Source organism: Syngnathus typhle, linkage group LG4 (assembly GCF_033458585.1).
Source record: "Syngnathus typhle isolate RoL2023-S1 ecotype Sweden linkage group LG4, RoL_Styp_1.0, whole genome shotgun sequence".
NCBI classification, from domain to species: domain Eukaryota; kingdom Metazoa; phylum Chordata; class Actinopteri; order Syngnathiformes; family Syngnathidae; genus Syngnathus; species Syngnathus typhle.
The window spans coordinates 5,341,525-5,356,005 of NC_083741.1; the positions used below are offsets into that span (position 1 = coordinate 5,341,525).

A 14,481-nucleotide genomic window follows, 5' to 3' on the forward strand; every position below is an offset into this window, starting at 1 on the left:
GATGGATTAAAATCACATGGGGATGGGTTAAATGCAGAGGACAAATTTTACCACACCCAGATGTGTGTGTGACGATCATTGAGACTTTAACTTTAACTTCTTAACTTACATTATCTTCGGGTTATGACAGGCTTCCACAACAATTCACAGCTGAAGGGACTGGTGACTTTGGGACAAATGTGAGTATGAATCCCAGCCAGGTAGAGACACCTGCCACTAGATCATCTGTTTCACCCACTCGGGAGACAGTCACCATCACTCATTCAGGAAGAGTGAGTAAACCAGCCAACAGACTGAATTTATGAGAACGTTGATGTTGTGAAAAAAAGAAAATGGGCAAAAAATGTTCAGAACTGGTTGTATGATGAGTGATTGAAAATACGTTTTGAAACATTTGAAATACCGTAAATTCCGGACTATAAGCCGCACCCGACTATAAACCGCACCAGCTAAAATTGGGGGATATTTTAGTTTTTTTCTTATATAAGCCGCACCGGACTATAAACCGCATGTGCACACGCGTTTTTTTACAAAGAAAGACCGTTCACAGAAAGCCTTTTTAAAATTTTAATAACATACTTTAATACATGTTAATACTTTAACATGTCTTTCTAAACATTGCCTGTGACGCAGCAGTAGTACCGCAGCAACACGGAAGTCTGCACGCGAGTTATTAACAAAGAAAGACTGGACACAGAAAGCTTTTTTAAAGTTTTAATAACATACCTTAACATTTCTTTCCAAACACTGCCCGTGACGCGGCAGTAATACCGCAGCAACACAGAAGTAACACAAGACTAATAGGGCTGGATTAAAAAAAACATACCCGGTAAAAGTCACTGAGACGCGACACGGTAGTACAGCACCAACAGGGCTCGTTAAAAAACATACCAGTAAAAGTAAAATAAGAGCTTCATCGTCTTCATCTTCCTCCTGCGCACTGAAACCATCGAAGTCTTCCTCCTCAGCGTCCGATTGGAATAGCGTTAGATATCCTTCGCCTGACACGTTCTCAGTCTCTCTTTCGTCGTCGGTTTTATGCATTTCTTCGAGTGTGATGAGGGTCTGTTCATGCTAATTTTATTCATGCACGAAGCGCTAAATTACATTATACTAGCGAGCGACACGTATAGCTCCAGAGTAGACGGGACCACGAAATAAAGAAAAGGGTGACGCAACACAATGTCATCAACATCGACTGCCTTTAGCTTAAAAGCGGCATCATATGCATTTCTTTTGTCCCCCATAATGACGGTTTGTGTATAAAAGCTTCCGTTCAGTAATGTCCGTCTTGATCTCGTTCTGTCTCTTCTTTATGTGAATTATACGGCACTATTGCCTATCAAAACACAAACTAGCACGTCTTCTTCGGCGCATTATCTCTTCTTCGTCTGTCTCGCTCTTGCTTCCTAGAGCGTCCCCTGGAGGCTGTAAAAATCCATAAATACGACACGCACGCCGCGCCGCCATTTAAGCTCTATTTACCTCTTTGACAGCCAAATCGATTGCTTTTAACTTAAAAGCTGCATCAAATGCCTTTCTTCGTGTGTTTTCCATGATGAGGGTATGTGCGTGATCAGGGAAATGTTCAAAACACAAACTAGCACGTCTTCTTCGGCGCATTATCTCTTCTTCGTCTGTCTCGCTCTTGCTTCCTGCTAGAGCGCCCCCTGGAGGCCCTAAAAATCTATATATACGCCGCGCCGCCGTTTAAGCCTCGGTGTGCTGTCCTCACTCTGAAGCATCTAGTTTTTCACCAGCTAGACAGCGAGTTAACGACGCTCCAAATAATCAGACTTGGTTTCTTTTAGCTGATTTATTTGTAGAATGGCCTCAAACCATTGCCCTCTTAAGACCGTCGTAAAACTAGGAAAAAATACAAGTAAAATTATGCGTTAGCTAAACACATACAAGCTACATCGCATTTACGGTGAATAAGTTTGCATTAAACATCACATGTAACCAAAATAAAATATTCTTTCAAAATTCGAATAATACTCACGGACAAATCTTGTCCAAGGCACAACATAAAAGGTTTAAACATCAGCTTTTAACAGATGCACACGAGTCGACATTGCTTGCTGCCATTCGGTATTTGCTCTCAAAAACAACTTCCCACTGCAACCATTAGAGGGAGGTAAAGCGCTACATGTAAACGTGTTTCTACTTAAACTTATTACAAAAGGCAGAATACTCCCCGCCTGGTACAATACAATTGTGCCACTACAAATCAAACCTCAGAACATGTAAATAACAAAAAAAGGCAACATTTACTTTTCTGATAACAGCAAAACCATGTCTGTAATAGGTCTCAAAAACACTTTCACATTTCCATTTTTTACAGTCTTCACTTCTGCTTTTCGAACCTTCTTGTCCTTACTCTCAAATGTTTTCACAACTCTTCCCATGGACCAGTCATTTCTGTGTGCAAGCACGTCTTTCAGTAATACAATGTCACCGACTTTTACATTCATTTTGTCATCAGTCCATTTTCTCCTTTGCTGCAGAGTTGAAAGATATTCACTCCTCCACTGTTTCCAAAAGGTGTCCGCCAGACTCTGTACTTGCTTCCATTGCTTTGAATAGAGGTCTGGAGGTGCAAAGGTTCCTGTCGGTGCAGACAAGGCATTGGTCTTTTGGGTAAGAAGCATTGCTGGGGTGAGAAGATTTGGTCTGTCAGGATCTGTTGACACCGCCACGAGTGGTCTTGCATTCATTATTGCCATCACTTCCGCCATGAAAGTACTTAACACCTCATGTGTGAGTTGGATATGTATGACTTTCAAAAGAATACCATCCAAAATACGTCTTGCAATTCCAATGAGTCTCTCCCACGACCCACCCATGTGTGAGGAGTGTGGGGAGTTGAACAGCCACGTACATCCTTTTTCCTGCAGGTAAGAGTTCAATTCTGTGTCCTTGTGATCAATTTTCAGTTCGTTGCATGCTCCAATAAAATTGGTACCTCTATCCGAGCGGAGTATCTGTGCGGGTCCACGAATGCTGAAAAACCTTCTCAGCGCATTGATAAAGCTGGATGTCGACATTGATTCGATGAGCTCAATGTGCACAGCTCTCATGGACATACAGGTGAAAAGTACAGCCCAGCGTTTACTGTCTGCACTTCCTCCTCTGGTGCGACGTGTGGTAACCGTCCAGGGACCGAAGATGTCCATTCCAACACTGGTGAATGGTGGCATAGGCAACAGTCTATCAACAGGTAAATCCGCCATCTTTTGAGTTTGAAATTGCCCTCTGAGCTTACGACAGAGAACACATTTGTGAATGACAGAAGAGTCAAGCCGTTTACTGCCGATAATCCAAAATCCGGCTGCTCTGAGCGCTCCTTCTGTTATGTGGCGCCCCTGATGCGCTACCTTCTCGTGATGGTACCTGACAAGTAGGACTGCTACGTGATGAGCGCGTGGGATAATGAGTGGATGTTTCTCTTCCTTAGTGAGATTAGCAGGTGCCAAGCGTCCTCCTATTCTCAGAAGACAATCTTCATCAATAACAGGGTTTAGCTTTTTAAGACAGCTCTGTTTTGGTAATGGCTGGTTAGCTTTTATGCACCGGAACTCTTCTTTGAATGTTTCATGTTGCACAGTTTGAATGATAAATTTCCCTGCTTTACACAGTTCATCGGTAGTGTTTGTGTTTTTAAAACACTTCCAGCCTTTGTTTCCCAAGTTTGTTTTCTTGAATGATGTTGCTACACGTTTTAGTGATGCAATAGTTTGATACAAACTTGTCCACTGAGAGAATCTTTCAAAGCGACTTGACTCTAACTGCGTAGTTGAGGTTTTAGTGACAAAACTTTTCACCTCAGGCCTGATCTCAGTATCTGTATCAGGGTCAATCAGATTGAAATCATCTGAATGCGTCGACTCTTTATTGGGCTGTGTTAAAAAGGAAGGACCACTAAACCAGTTTGTGTGAGCTAGCGTAGAAGCTGCTATGGGTCTGGTTGCATTGTCTGCTGGATTGTCACAAGTAGCTATGTAACACCACTGTGCAGGATGTGCGGACTTCCTGATCCTGGTCACTCGATTAGCTACATAAGTGTAGAATCTCTTTGTGTTGTTATGTATGTAGCCAAGAACGATTTTACTATCTGTAAAAAATCTGACAGTGTCTACTTCAATGTCCATCTCATCCCTAATGAGTTCGTACATTTCAACAGCTAAAACTGCTGCACATAACTCTAGTCTCGGGACCGTGTGGGCAGGACGGGGGGCCACTTTTGACTTCCCCATGATAAAACCCGTGTGCCACTGACCTTCACTGTCAAGTGCTCTCAGATACGCTACTGCTCCTATGGCCATGGTGGAGGCATCTGAGAATATGCACAGTTCTTTCCTCACAGCTGTAGATTGGGAGAATGGGAGGTAGCATCTTGGTATCTGTAGCTGCTCAAGATCTTTTAATGAGTATCTCCATTTGTTCCATTCCTCTTCTCTTTCCACAGGAAGTGGTTCATCCCAATCCTTTTGCTCTGTGGACAGTTCACGTAGAAGTGCTTTTCCTTGCATTGTGATGGGTGATACAAAACCTAGTGGATCGTACAAACTGTTAACTGTGGCCAACACACCTCTCCTGGTGTATGGCTTTAGTTCGGTGGTGACGTGAAAGGTAAAACTGTCAGTTTCAAGATTCCAGAGCACCCCTAGGCTCCTCTGCAGAGGTATGTCGCCCGGCTCTAAATCCAAGTCTTTCAGATCTTTTGCTCTTTCAGCAGCAGGAAATGCTTTCACTACCTTGTGGCTGTTAGAGGCTATTTTGTGTAGCTTTAAATTGGATTGTGCCAACATGTTTTGTGCGTTTGTGAGTATCTCAACAGCTTCTTCTGAGGTTGTTGTGGATGCAAGGCCGTCATCCACATAAAAATGCCTCATAATGAACTGCTTTGCATCTTGTCCATGCTCTTCCTCTCCTTCGACTGCAGCACGCCTCATACAGTAAATAGCCACGGCCGGGGAGGGACTATTTCCAAAAACGTGGACTTTCATTCTATATTCACAAATATCTTTATCCGGATCATTATTTTCATACCAAAGGAATCTTAGATAATCCCTGTGATCCTCTCTCACTTCAAAGCAATAAAACATTTGCTGCACATCAGTCGAAAATGCTACTGGCTCTTTCCTAAAGCGCATAAGAACACCTAGTAGTGTGTTGTTGAGGTCAGGTCCGCTTAACAAGACTTTATTAAGGGACTGTCCTTGAAACTCTGCACTTGAGTCAAAAACTACTCTCAGCTGGTCGGGTTTTTGAGGATGGTACACACCGAAGGATGGTAAGTACCAGTGTTCTTTGTCCGAGTCCAGAAGTGGAGCGAGCTCCGCATGGTCATTGTTCAGCAGGTTTTGTATGAACTCAGTGTATTGTCTTTTCATTTCAGGGTTGCGGTCCAGTGTTTTCCTGAGTGACTGAAGACGTTTGAATGCTTGCTCCCTGTTACTTGGAAGTTTCGGTCTGGGTGAGCGGAATGGCAACGGTGCCACCCAGCTGTTGGCTTTGTTTTGAAACACTTCTTTTTCCATAATGTCAATAAAGTCTTTGTCTTCTACCGACAGCGCTGGTTTGTCGTCATCTTTTGTTTTCTCAAAAACAGTTTGTCCCAGCAAATCAGAATTTTTATCTTCACTGCCCTTTTGAAGAGCGGGTGTGGTGTTTGGTTGGAAGCTGCAACCACTCGACTCCTTTACTTGAAAGATGTTGGGACATGGGCTGAGGTAAGAAGCACGGCCATTCTGAAGAACATGTGTTTTCAGGACATTCACATTCGAGGGCTTGTGTGTCTTTCCTAGGCAGGCTTCACCAACAATTACCCACCCTAAGTCTAGGCGCTGCGCATAGGGTGTATTGTGCGGCCCGTTGATTCTCTCTCTGACTTTGTGTACCTGTATAATATCTCTTCCCAAGAGTAGAAGGACAGGTACTTGTATTTCGACAGGAGATATTTTGTCAGCTATATTCTGTAAGTGTGGGAACTGCATAGCAACTTGTGGAGACGGTATCTCACTCCTATCGTCTGGAATCATGTCACATTCGATCAGATTTGGGAGTGGGAGTTTTACTCTACCATCCATTGACTCAATCACAAAGTTTGATGCTGTTCTGCCAACATTATCTGACAGACCGGAGCATGTTCTGAGCTTGTAAGCGTCTGAGCGTGTCTTAATATTAAACAGCTCAAAAAACTGTGACTTAGCAAGAGACTTGTTACTTTGTTCGTCAAGCACTGCGTACATCTTTTGTGCTTGTTGTCTTTTGCCATCTGGATAGACTAACACCGGACTTATCTTTGAGCATGAATGTGGACTGTCTGCATTACCGCAGATTTCTGTGCATTTAGAGACCACTGAAATGTTTGCACTGTCCTCTGTCTCCCCGCCATCCTCTTTGTCGGCTTCAGGGCTATCAGCTGGAACAGGAGGTGGACCTGGATGTAGCGCTGATAAATGTCTGTCACTGCCACAGTCTGTGCACTTTATTTGTACCTTGCAGTCTTTTGCTAAATGCTGAGTAGAGCCACAACACTTAAAACAGACTCTATTCTCTTTAAGAAAGGACTTGCGCTCATCTATGGGTTTTGCTCTAAAGCTTTTGCACTTTTTTAGAGGATGAGGCTTCTTATGTATTGGGCATAGCTTGTCGGGGCTTTCTGGCAACCGACTGTATCTGTTCTGAGAAAAACTACTGTCTGTGGGAATGTCTGTTTTGTTCACAGTTATCACTTGCCTGGAATTACCTTTAAAACCTTGGTCTTTCTTGAAGCTTGTGCTAGCTGGAGGTGTGATGACAAAGCTTGGGTCGTTTCTTATTTCGGCTTGTTGTCTCACAAATCTTGAAAAGACGCTGAAAGGGGGAAAGCAGACTTTGTATTGCTCCTTATACTTTGCTCCTGTTGCAATCCATTTTTCTTGTAACGCGTAGGGTAGTTTGTCCACAATGGGGTTCAGTCCGCGTGCTGTGTCCAAATATGAGAGGCCTGGTAAGTATCCTCCCTCCTTTGCACATTCGATTTCTTGTAGAATGTCACCTAGCTCTCTTAACTTTGTGCTGTCTCTGTTGCCGAGTTTGGGAAACTGCTCAATCTTTTTCAACAGTGCATTTTCCACTACTTCAGGAGACCCGTAACATTCCTCGAGTCTTTGCCACACAAGGCCGAGAGCAGCGATTGGATTGAAAACATAGACTGAGCGAATTCTTTTAGCTTGCTGACCAGACTCAACTCCAAGCCATTTTATCATTAAATCTAGTTCTTCCTGCGCTGTAGCATGCAAGTCTTTTATGATGTTTTGAAATGAAGCCTTCCACGCCCAGTAGTTCTCTGGGTGATCGTCAAACTGCAAAAGTCCTGTACTTAACAGTTCTCTCCTTGTTAGGTACTTTGTGATGTCCTGTACACCCCGTATTTCTACTGATGTCGGAGGAGTGTCGTACGGATACAGTTTGGGGGAATTCGTCTGTCCTTGCTGTGTTTCGTGCTCTACTTTAATATCCGTTTTTTCCACGCTGTGCATGCCTTTATTGTCTATCTTTGTAGTCATAGCCATTTCACATTGTTCACGTGCAGCATTGTGGCAAGCGAGAGGATCAACTCGTAATGTGAATCCTTCATGGCAAATGTCTGTGTGTTGCTGAATATACTCTGCTGTGCGTTGCATTGGATTAGCAGGTGGTTCTACAAACACATGACTCAGTTCAGTCTTTGAGAGACCCTCCTCTTCTTCATAAATAGCAGCCTCTGCTTCGGCAACTGCAACAGCTTTTTGACTACTCAAAACATGTAAACTAGCCTCAAGTTCAGTTTTTTGTTTCATTATGGCTGCTTCTTTTAATGAATACTCCAGCTGTGCTCGTGCAGCAACTGCTTGTGCACGTGCTTTTAGCGCTGCAGAACTTACGGATGAACGTTTGGATGTATGCGAGCGTGAAGACTTCATCTTTGTGTCCGTGTAGCTTGCGTTACCCTTGTTCTCCGTGCTGTCCACATCGTCTGTGTTGTGCACTTGTCCTGGTTCTGTAGGGTCTGGCTTGAGTTCTTCTTCTGGTAGAGCTGGGTGATACCGCTTTCCTGACCGTAGGCTCATGGTTATCTTGCTGGATGTAGCTCCTCGTGGTTGTGCCCGCCGCGCTAGTGTCCTTTTACTGTGCTGTCCTCACTCTGAAGCATCTAGTTTTTCACCAGCTAGACAGCGAGTTAACGACGCTCCAAATAATCAGACTTGGTTTCTTTTAGCTGATTTATTTGTAGAATGGCCTCAAACCATTGCCCTCTTAAGACCGTCGTAAAACTAGGAAAAAATACAAGTAAAATTATGCGTTAGCTAAACACATACAAGCTACATCGCATTTACGGTGAATAAGTTTGCATTAAACATCACATGTAACCAAAATAAAATATTCTTTCAAAATTCGAATAATACTCACGGACAAATCTTGTCCAAGGCACAGCATAAAAGGTTTAAACATCAGCTTTTAACAGATGCACACGAGTCGACATTGCTTGCTGCCATTCGGTATTTGCTCTCAAAAACAACTTCCCACTGCAACCATTAGAGGGAGGTAAAGCGCTACATGTAAACGTGTTTCTACTTAAACTTATTACAAAAGGCAGAATACTCGGGGTTCAAAGTAACCTTCTGAATAAAATGCATTAAAAGTTCACGTCCATTACAATTTGTTTTTGGTGAGCAAAATGTCAGAAGAATTGAATTTAAATGCTGATTGATTGGGTTTTAAAACAATGCTGATGGTCCAAACAGCGCCACTGCTTTGTGTAATCTCTGAGTCACATGGCAGAGTAAGAGAAAATGTTTAGAGCCCTTTGACGCAGGTCACCTAGCGTGCATGCCTACTAAAGCTCATAATAGTCACAAGCAACACAGCCAGAATAAGCAGCAGCCATAGTAGTGTTTCAAAATAGTATTTTTGTTGTTGTTTTTTTCTTCAAGATACCGCAGTGTATAAAAGTGATCAAGTCATCACAAAAATCACGAAAAAAATCCTTATATAAGCCGCACCTGACTATAAGTTCAAAATTTTGGAAAAAAGTCGCGGCTTATAGTCCGGACTTTACGGTAGTTACATTTATCTGCTTTGGATGTAAACTCGATATGAGGAATAGGATTGATTTTGATTTTGATGCATGGAGTAAGTCGAAGGATTTTTGTTATACAGTCTGTACTGAAAGCATGTTATGACTTTAAAAGGGGAGATGTAATGTATGGAAATTTCTGTGGTACCTGAAGTACACACACAGTTAACTCTCGCGGGTATAAGGAATGTTAAGGCGTGTTTGGACGACGAGAAGTGTATAGTTAATGGCCGTCGGTGTATGTGAAGTTGCGTGATGGATATATTAAAACCGTGTTCTTGGGAAACTACAGATTTATTTGTTTGATGTCAGCAAAACATCACATTAATATTCATCAGAGATCATTGATGAGAAAAAAAAATATTTTGAATTCTGTCATCCCAGAGCAGGGACCTTGTCTTAATTAGAATTGGCCACTTATGACCAGTTATTGTCTGGAAGGTTTGGATAAAAAGCAAAAGAAGCCAAATTGAGATTGTGTGAACACCCAGAAAAACGGCTGTGTTTATTTCAGTAGAAAAATGCTCTAAATGGAGACAAGTAGCAGACAGAGGCGATTTCTGAATGTGGTGAAGTTAGACTTTCAAATCAGGGGAGTTTGAGCAGAAGATGTAGGAGACAATAATAGATTAAAGATTTGCAGTATAGAATTAATCAAAAGGAAAAAAAAGATTTGTAGAAAAGCAGCACTCTATATCTTTATCACATAATATCCAATAGACATTACTGTGCACATAGCACTCATATACCTTTCATGCTGTTTGAATTACTGGCATGGGTGGCCTCGTGAGAAGGGGGTGAAATAATTAATGCAGGGAGAGAAAATTAGGTTGGGAGCATGGTGCCAAGTTTTGCCGCACACATACAGGTAAGACAAATAAAACACATACAGACTCTCAGAGCAATATAGCGTCATGCTTCGTCAACAGTTTTCATTATCTCTACTGTCATCATGGGATCAATCAAAATAACCTCATTCACTGTTAATAGCCTGCGTGGGTTGTATTGTGTGTTTACTTTTATCTCCAGGAACACCTTATGTGCATACGTGCATCAAAATGTATATATTAAAGTACATTCTCTGTTGCTCTATTTCTGTCTCCCTCTCTCTTTCTGTCTCCCTCTTTGTGTCTTGTCTCTGTCTCTCTCGCACTGTCTGTCTGTCTCTGTCTGTTTGTCTGTCTGTCTCTCACTCTGTCTGTCTGTGTCTGTCTCGCTCTCTCTCTGCAATTTCTCTCACAAAATACAAAACTTTGCATCAACTGCCAATCCCATAGGAAGGAAGGAAGGAAGGAAGGAAGGAAGGAAGGAAGGAAGGAAGGAAGGAAGGAAGGAAGGAAGGAAGGAAGGAAGGAAGGAAGGAAGGAAGGAAGGAAGGAAGGAAGGAAGGAAGGAAGGAAGGAAGGAAGGAAGGAAGGAAGGAAGGAAGGAAGGATGAACAGATGGATGGACAGATGGACAGACGAACGGATGGATGGGGATGGATGGAGGTGGATTGAGATGGATGGTGTTAGGGTTGACAAATGAACTTGATCGTATGATTATGTTGTAATGTAGACTAGAATTATTAACTTTGTTTAAACCTTTCACCTTTCCTTGACTCTGGAAAGTTTAACCATTCAGTTTTTGAAACTTTCCAAATGGTGTGGAAACATTCTTGCTTAGTCAGTCATCTCAAATGCTCCACTAGTTTCTGTTTCCACGACCTTGTAAAACAATGAGCTGGGACCCTCCGTATTGAGTAACCAGTTGCTGAAGTGACCATCAAACATGTCCACTGTCACCCCCAACCTGCTTGTTCTCAATAAATATGGTCTTGCAAGAGACCAAAGGCAGACTTTGGTCAAACATTGCTGACCTCTCCACTTGCAAGTGCTCAAAGGGCATAATGTCTCCCGTGTGGTTCTTGCAAACAAGTTAGAGTGAGCACTAACGGATGGGGTTGGATGGATGGATCGATCTGGAAGCACTTCACAACACGATTCAAAACGCAGTTCTATGCTATTGGGTTTAATTAACCTGCGCTAGCCAATTCAGCTGCTGTTTGTGCTCTCTGTCCAGTCCCCATCGATCGATCGCTCTCGAAACAATTCACGACACGATTAAATATGCACTTCTATGCTTTTGGCTTTAATTAACATGCGCGAGCCAATTCGGATGGATTTTGTGCTTTCTGTCAGCAGAATCGGCAGCATCTCTGATTTACACTTATTTTGTTGTTATTTTTTAAATGCAACACGGGCTCACACAAAGTGTAAAGAAGACAATAGGGCGTCATCGAAGCGGAAGGGCATAGCACGTTTTTTAAAGCTATTTAAAAAGTACTTAAATATACAATAAAGTGTTCAAAAGTACAATAAAGTGTTTAAAAATGGAATTATGAAAGTCTTGTGCAGATGCCCTCCTGCTGGATGCGGGGGCGCGTCAGCTGTTCAGCATGGCAAGAGCAGAGCGGAGTGTTTAAAAAAATAATTACCAGAAGAGAGAAAAGAGCAGAGAGGAGCCAGACACGTTTACACTTCATAAAAGGTTCCTAAAAGTCCTGTGTGGATATTGTAACAATATATTTACTCTTATTTATCTTATTATTTATTTAAATAATTAAGAATGTTTCTGAAAGTCAGTTTGAATTTAACATTTTTACAAGTGATTAGAAATACAATAAAGTGTTTAAAAAAACAATAAAGTGTATAAAACTATAAAAAAAGGTTCATAAAAGTCTTGTATTGTAACAATATATGTATTTACTATGTATTTTATTATTTATTTAAATAAAGGATACTGTGTATGAAACCCAGTTTGACTTTAAAATGTTTACAAAAGTGTACCTATATTGTGTGGCGTCATCCATAGCATTGTAGTTCACGTCTTTTACCGCTAGAAAGCAGACTATGTACAGTGAATAAAGAGGCTGGCTCCCTGTGAAATCAAAGCAGCAGTCTTTATTTGTAAGAGAACCCAAAACATTGCGCTTCCATGTAGGGTTTTCCCACTTTTCATGACATTTACTTTGATACAGCAAAATGCAGGTCGCAATGGCAAATTCGTGCTATCGCATAAAAAGCTGTCAATAACTTTTCTTGATAGCCATGTTTCCATGAAACGCCAAGTCTTGGTTTTCAGGGGCGATTGTATCTATAAAATGCAACATCTTGGGCTCAATCACAGCTTATGGCCATACTACACTGAGAACGCCCGATCTCGTCTGATCTCGGAAGCTAAGCAGGGTCGGGCCTGGTTAGTACTTGGATGGGAGACCGCCTGGGAATACCAGGTGCTGTAAGCTTTTTTTTTTTTTTTTGCACTTCAATCGTTTAGGGAAATTTTGACAACACCCGTTACGTATGGCATTCGGAAACTGCAAGCCGAGTTTTAACCCCGACATTGAAACTATACCCCGAGTTTCAAACCTATATTGTGTGGTGTCATCCATAGCATTGTAGTTCACGTCTTTTACCTCTAGAGAGCAGACTATGTACAGTGAATAAAGAGGCTGGCTCCCTGTGAACTCAAAGCAGCAGTCTTTATTTGTTAAGATCCCAAAACAACACATTGCTCTTCCATGTAAGGTTTTTCCACTTTTCATGACATTTACTTTGATGCAGCAAGATGCAGGTCGCAATGGCAAATTCGTGCTACCACATAAAAAGCTCTCAATAACTTTTCATGATAGCCATGTTTCCATGAAACGCCAAGTCTTGGTTTTCAGGGACGATTGTATCTATAAAATGCAAAATTTTGGGACCAACCATGGCTTACGGCCATACTGTCCTGAGAATGCCCATTACGTATAGAATTTTGAAAAATACAAAAAAGCATTTAAAAATACAATACAGTGTTTAAAATAAGATAAGATAATCCTTTATTATTCCCTCAATGGGGAAACTTCTGTGTTAGCAGCAGTACACTTAACATATACACACTCAGATACACACGCATGCGGGGAAGGGGGTAAGGGATTTAGAAAAGTAAAGGTATATATAATTAAAAAAATATGGACAGTATATACACAATATACATTATACAGTGGCGATAAAAAAAAAAAATATATAAAAAATAGTGCAGAGGAAGAAAAAAAATAAACAGTGCAAAAAAAGCAGGTAAAAAGAGTGTGAGGTAGGCAGGTATTGCACATATGATTGCACATATGGTTATTGCATGTTATTTGCGTGTTATTATTGTCCGTTAGCTACAGCGATCGGCCTGGTTGTACAGCCTGATGGCAGCAGGGAGGAAGGACCTGCGATGTCTCTCGGTGGTGCATCGTGGGTGACGAAGCCGGTCACTGATGGAGCTCTCCAGGGCTCTGACAGTCTCATGAAGGGGGTGGGAGACATTGACCATGATGGAGGACAGCTTAGCCACCATCCTCCTCTCTCCCACCACCTCCACCCGGTCCAAACTGCAGTCCAGGACAGAGCCGGCTTTCTTCACCACCTTGTCCAGCCTCTTCCTCTCCGCTGCAGTGATGCCGCTGCTCCACCAGACCACCCCATAAAAAATGGCGGACGCCACCACAGAGTCGTAGAAGGTCCTCAGGAGGCCGTCCCTCACTCCGAAGGACCTCAGTCTGCGCAGCAGGTGGAGTCTGCTTTGGCCCTTCTTGTATAGGGCCTGAGTATTTACAGTCCAGTCCAGTTTATTGTTCAGGTGAACACCCAGGTACTTGTAAGAGTCCACAATCTCTATGTCCGTTCCCTGGATGTTCACCGGCGAGGGGGGCACTTTGCGCCGGCGGAAGTCCACCACCAGCTCCTTTGTTTTTTCAGAGTTAATCTGGAGGCGGTTCCGCTGGCACCAGTCCACGAATCTGTGATTCAGTTCTCGGTACTCTGTCTCGTCTCCTTTGTTAATGAGACCGACGATGGCGGAGTCATCCGAGAACCTCTGGAGGTGGCAGGTTGATGTGTGGTGGGTGAAGTCAGCTGTGTAGATGGTGAAGAGGAGGGGGGCCAGGACGGTCCCCTGTGGAGCTCCTGTGCTGCAGACCACCGTGTCAGACCTACGGCCTCCTGTCCTCACAAACTGCGGTCTGTTTGTGAGGAAGTCCAGGACCCATGATGTCAGCTGCTGGCAGGCTTCAGCATGGTGCAGTTTTTTCCCCAGCAGTTCTGGCTGGATGGTGTTGAAGGCACTGGAGAAATCATAAAACATGATCCTCACAGTGCTTCCAGCCCGCTCCAGGTGGGCCAGGGACCTCTGAATGAGGAAGATGACGGCGTCCTCAACCTTGATGCTCGGCCGGTAGGCGAACTGCAGGGGGTCGGCGGAGGAGCTCACCAGGGGGCGCAGGTGGTGGAGGACCAGCCTCTCCAGGGTCTTCGCCAGGTGGGATGTCAGGGCCACTGGCCGGTAGTGGTTGAAGTCGCTGGGGT

General features: G+C 43.0%; 1 protein-coding gene and 1 non-coding gene across 2 annotated transcripts; one reads left to right on the plus strand and one right to left on the minus strand.

The window, feature by feature from the left end:
- Positions 1-700: 700 nt before the first annotated feature.
- Positions 701-6,855, minus strand: LOC133153235 (uncharacterized). Its single transcript, XM_061277391.1, has one exon. It carries the CDS (start codon positions 6,252-6,254, stop codon positions 2,271-2,273), a length of 3,984 nt encoding a protein of 1,327 aa, XP_061133375.1. The 5' UTR covers positions 6,255-6,855; the 3' UTR covers positions 701-2,270.
- Positions 6,856-12,273: 5,418 nt separating this feature from the next.
- Positions 12,274-12,392, plus strand: LOC133153328 (5S ribosomal RNA). Its single transcript, XR_009714302.1, has one exon. It is a non-coding gene; the product is annotated as a 5S ribosomal RNA (ribosomal RNA).
- Positions 12,393-14,481: the final 2,089 nt, after the last annotated feature.

Excerpts from the sequence above, each read along its gene's own strand:
- LOC133153235 (XM_061277391.1), bottom strand. The coding sequence starts at position 6,254 with ATGTACGCAGTGCTTGACGAACAAAGTAACAAGTCTCTTGCTAAGTCA.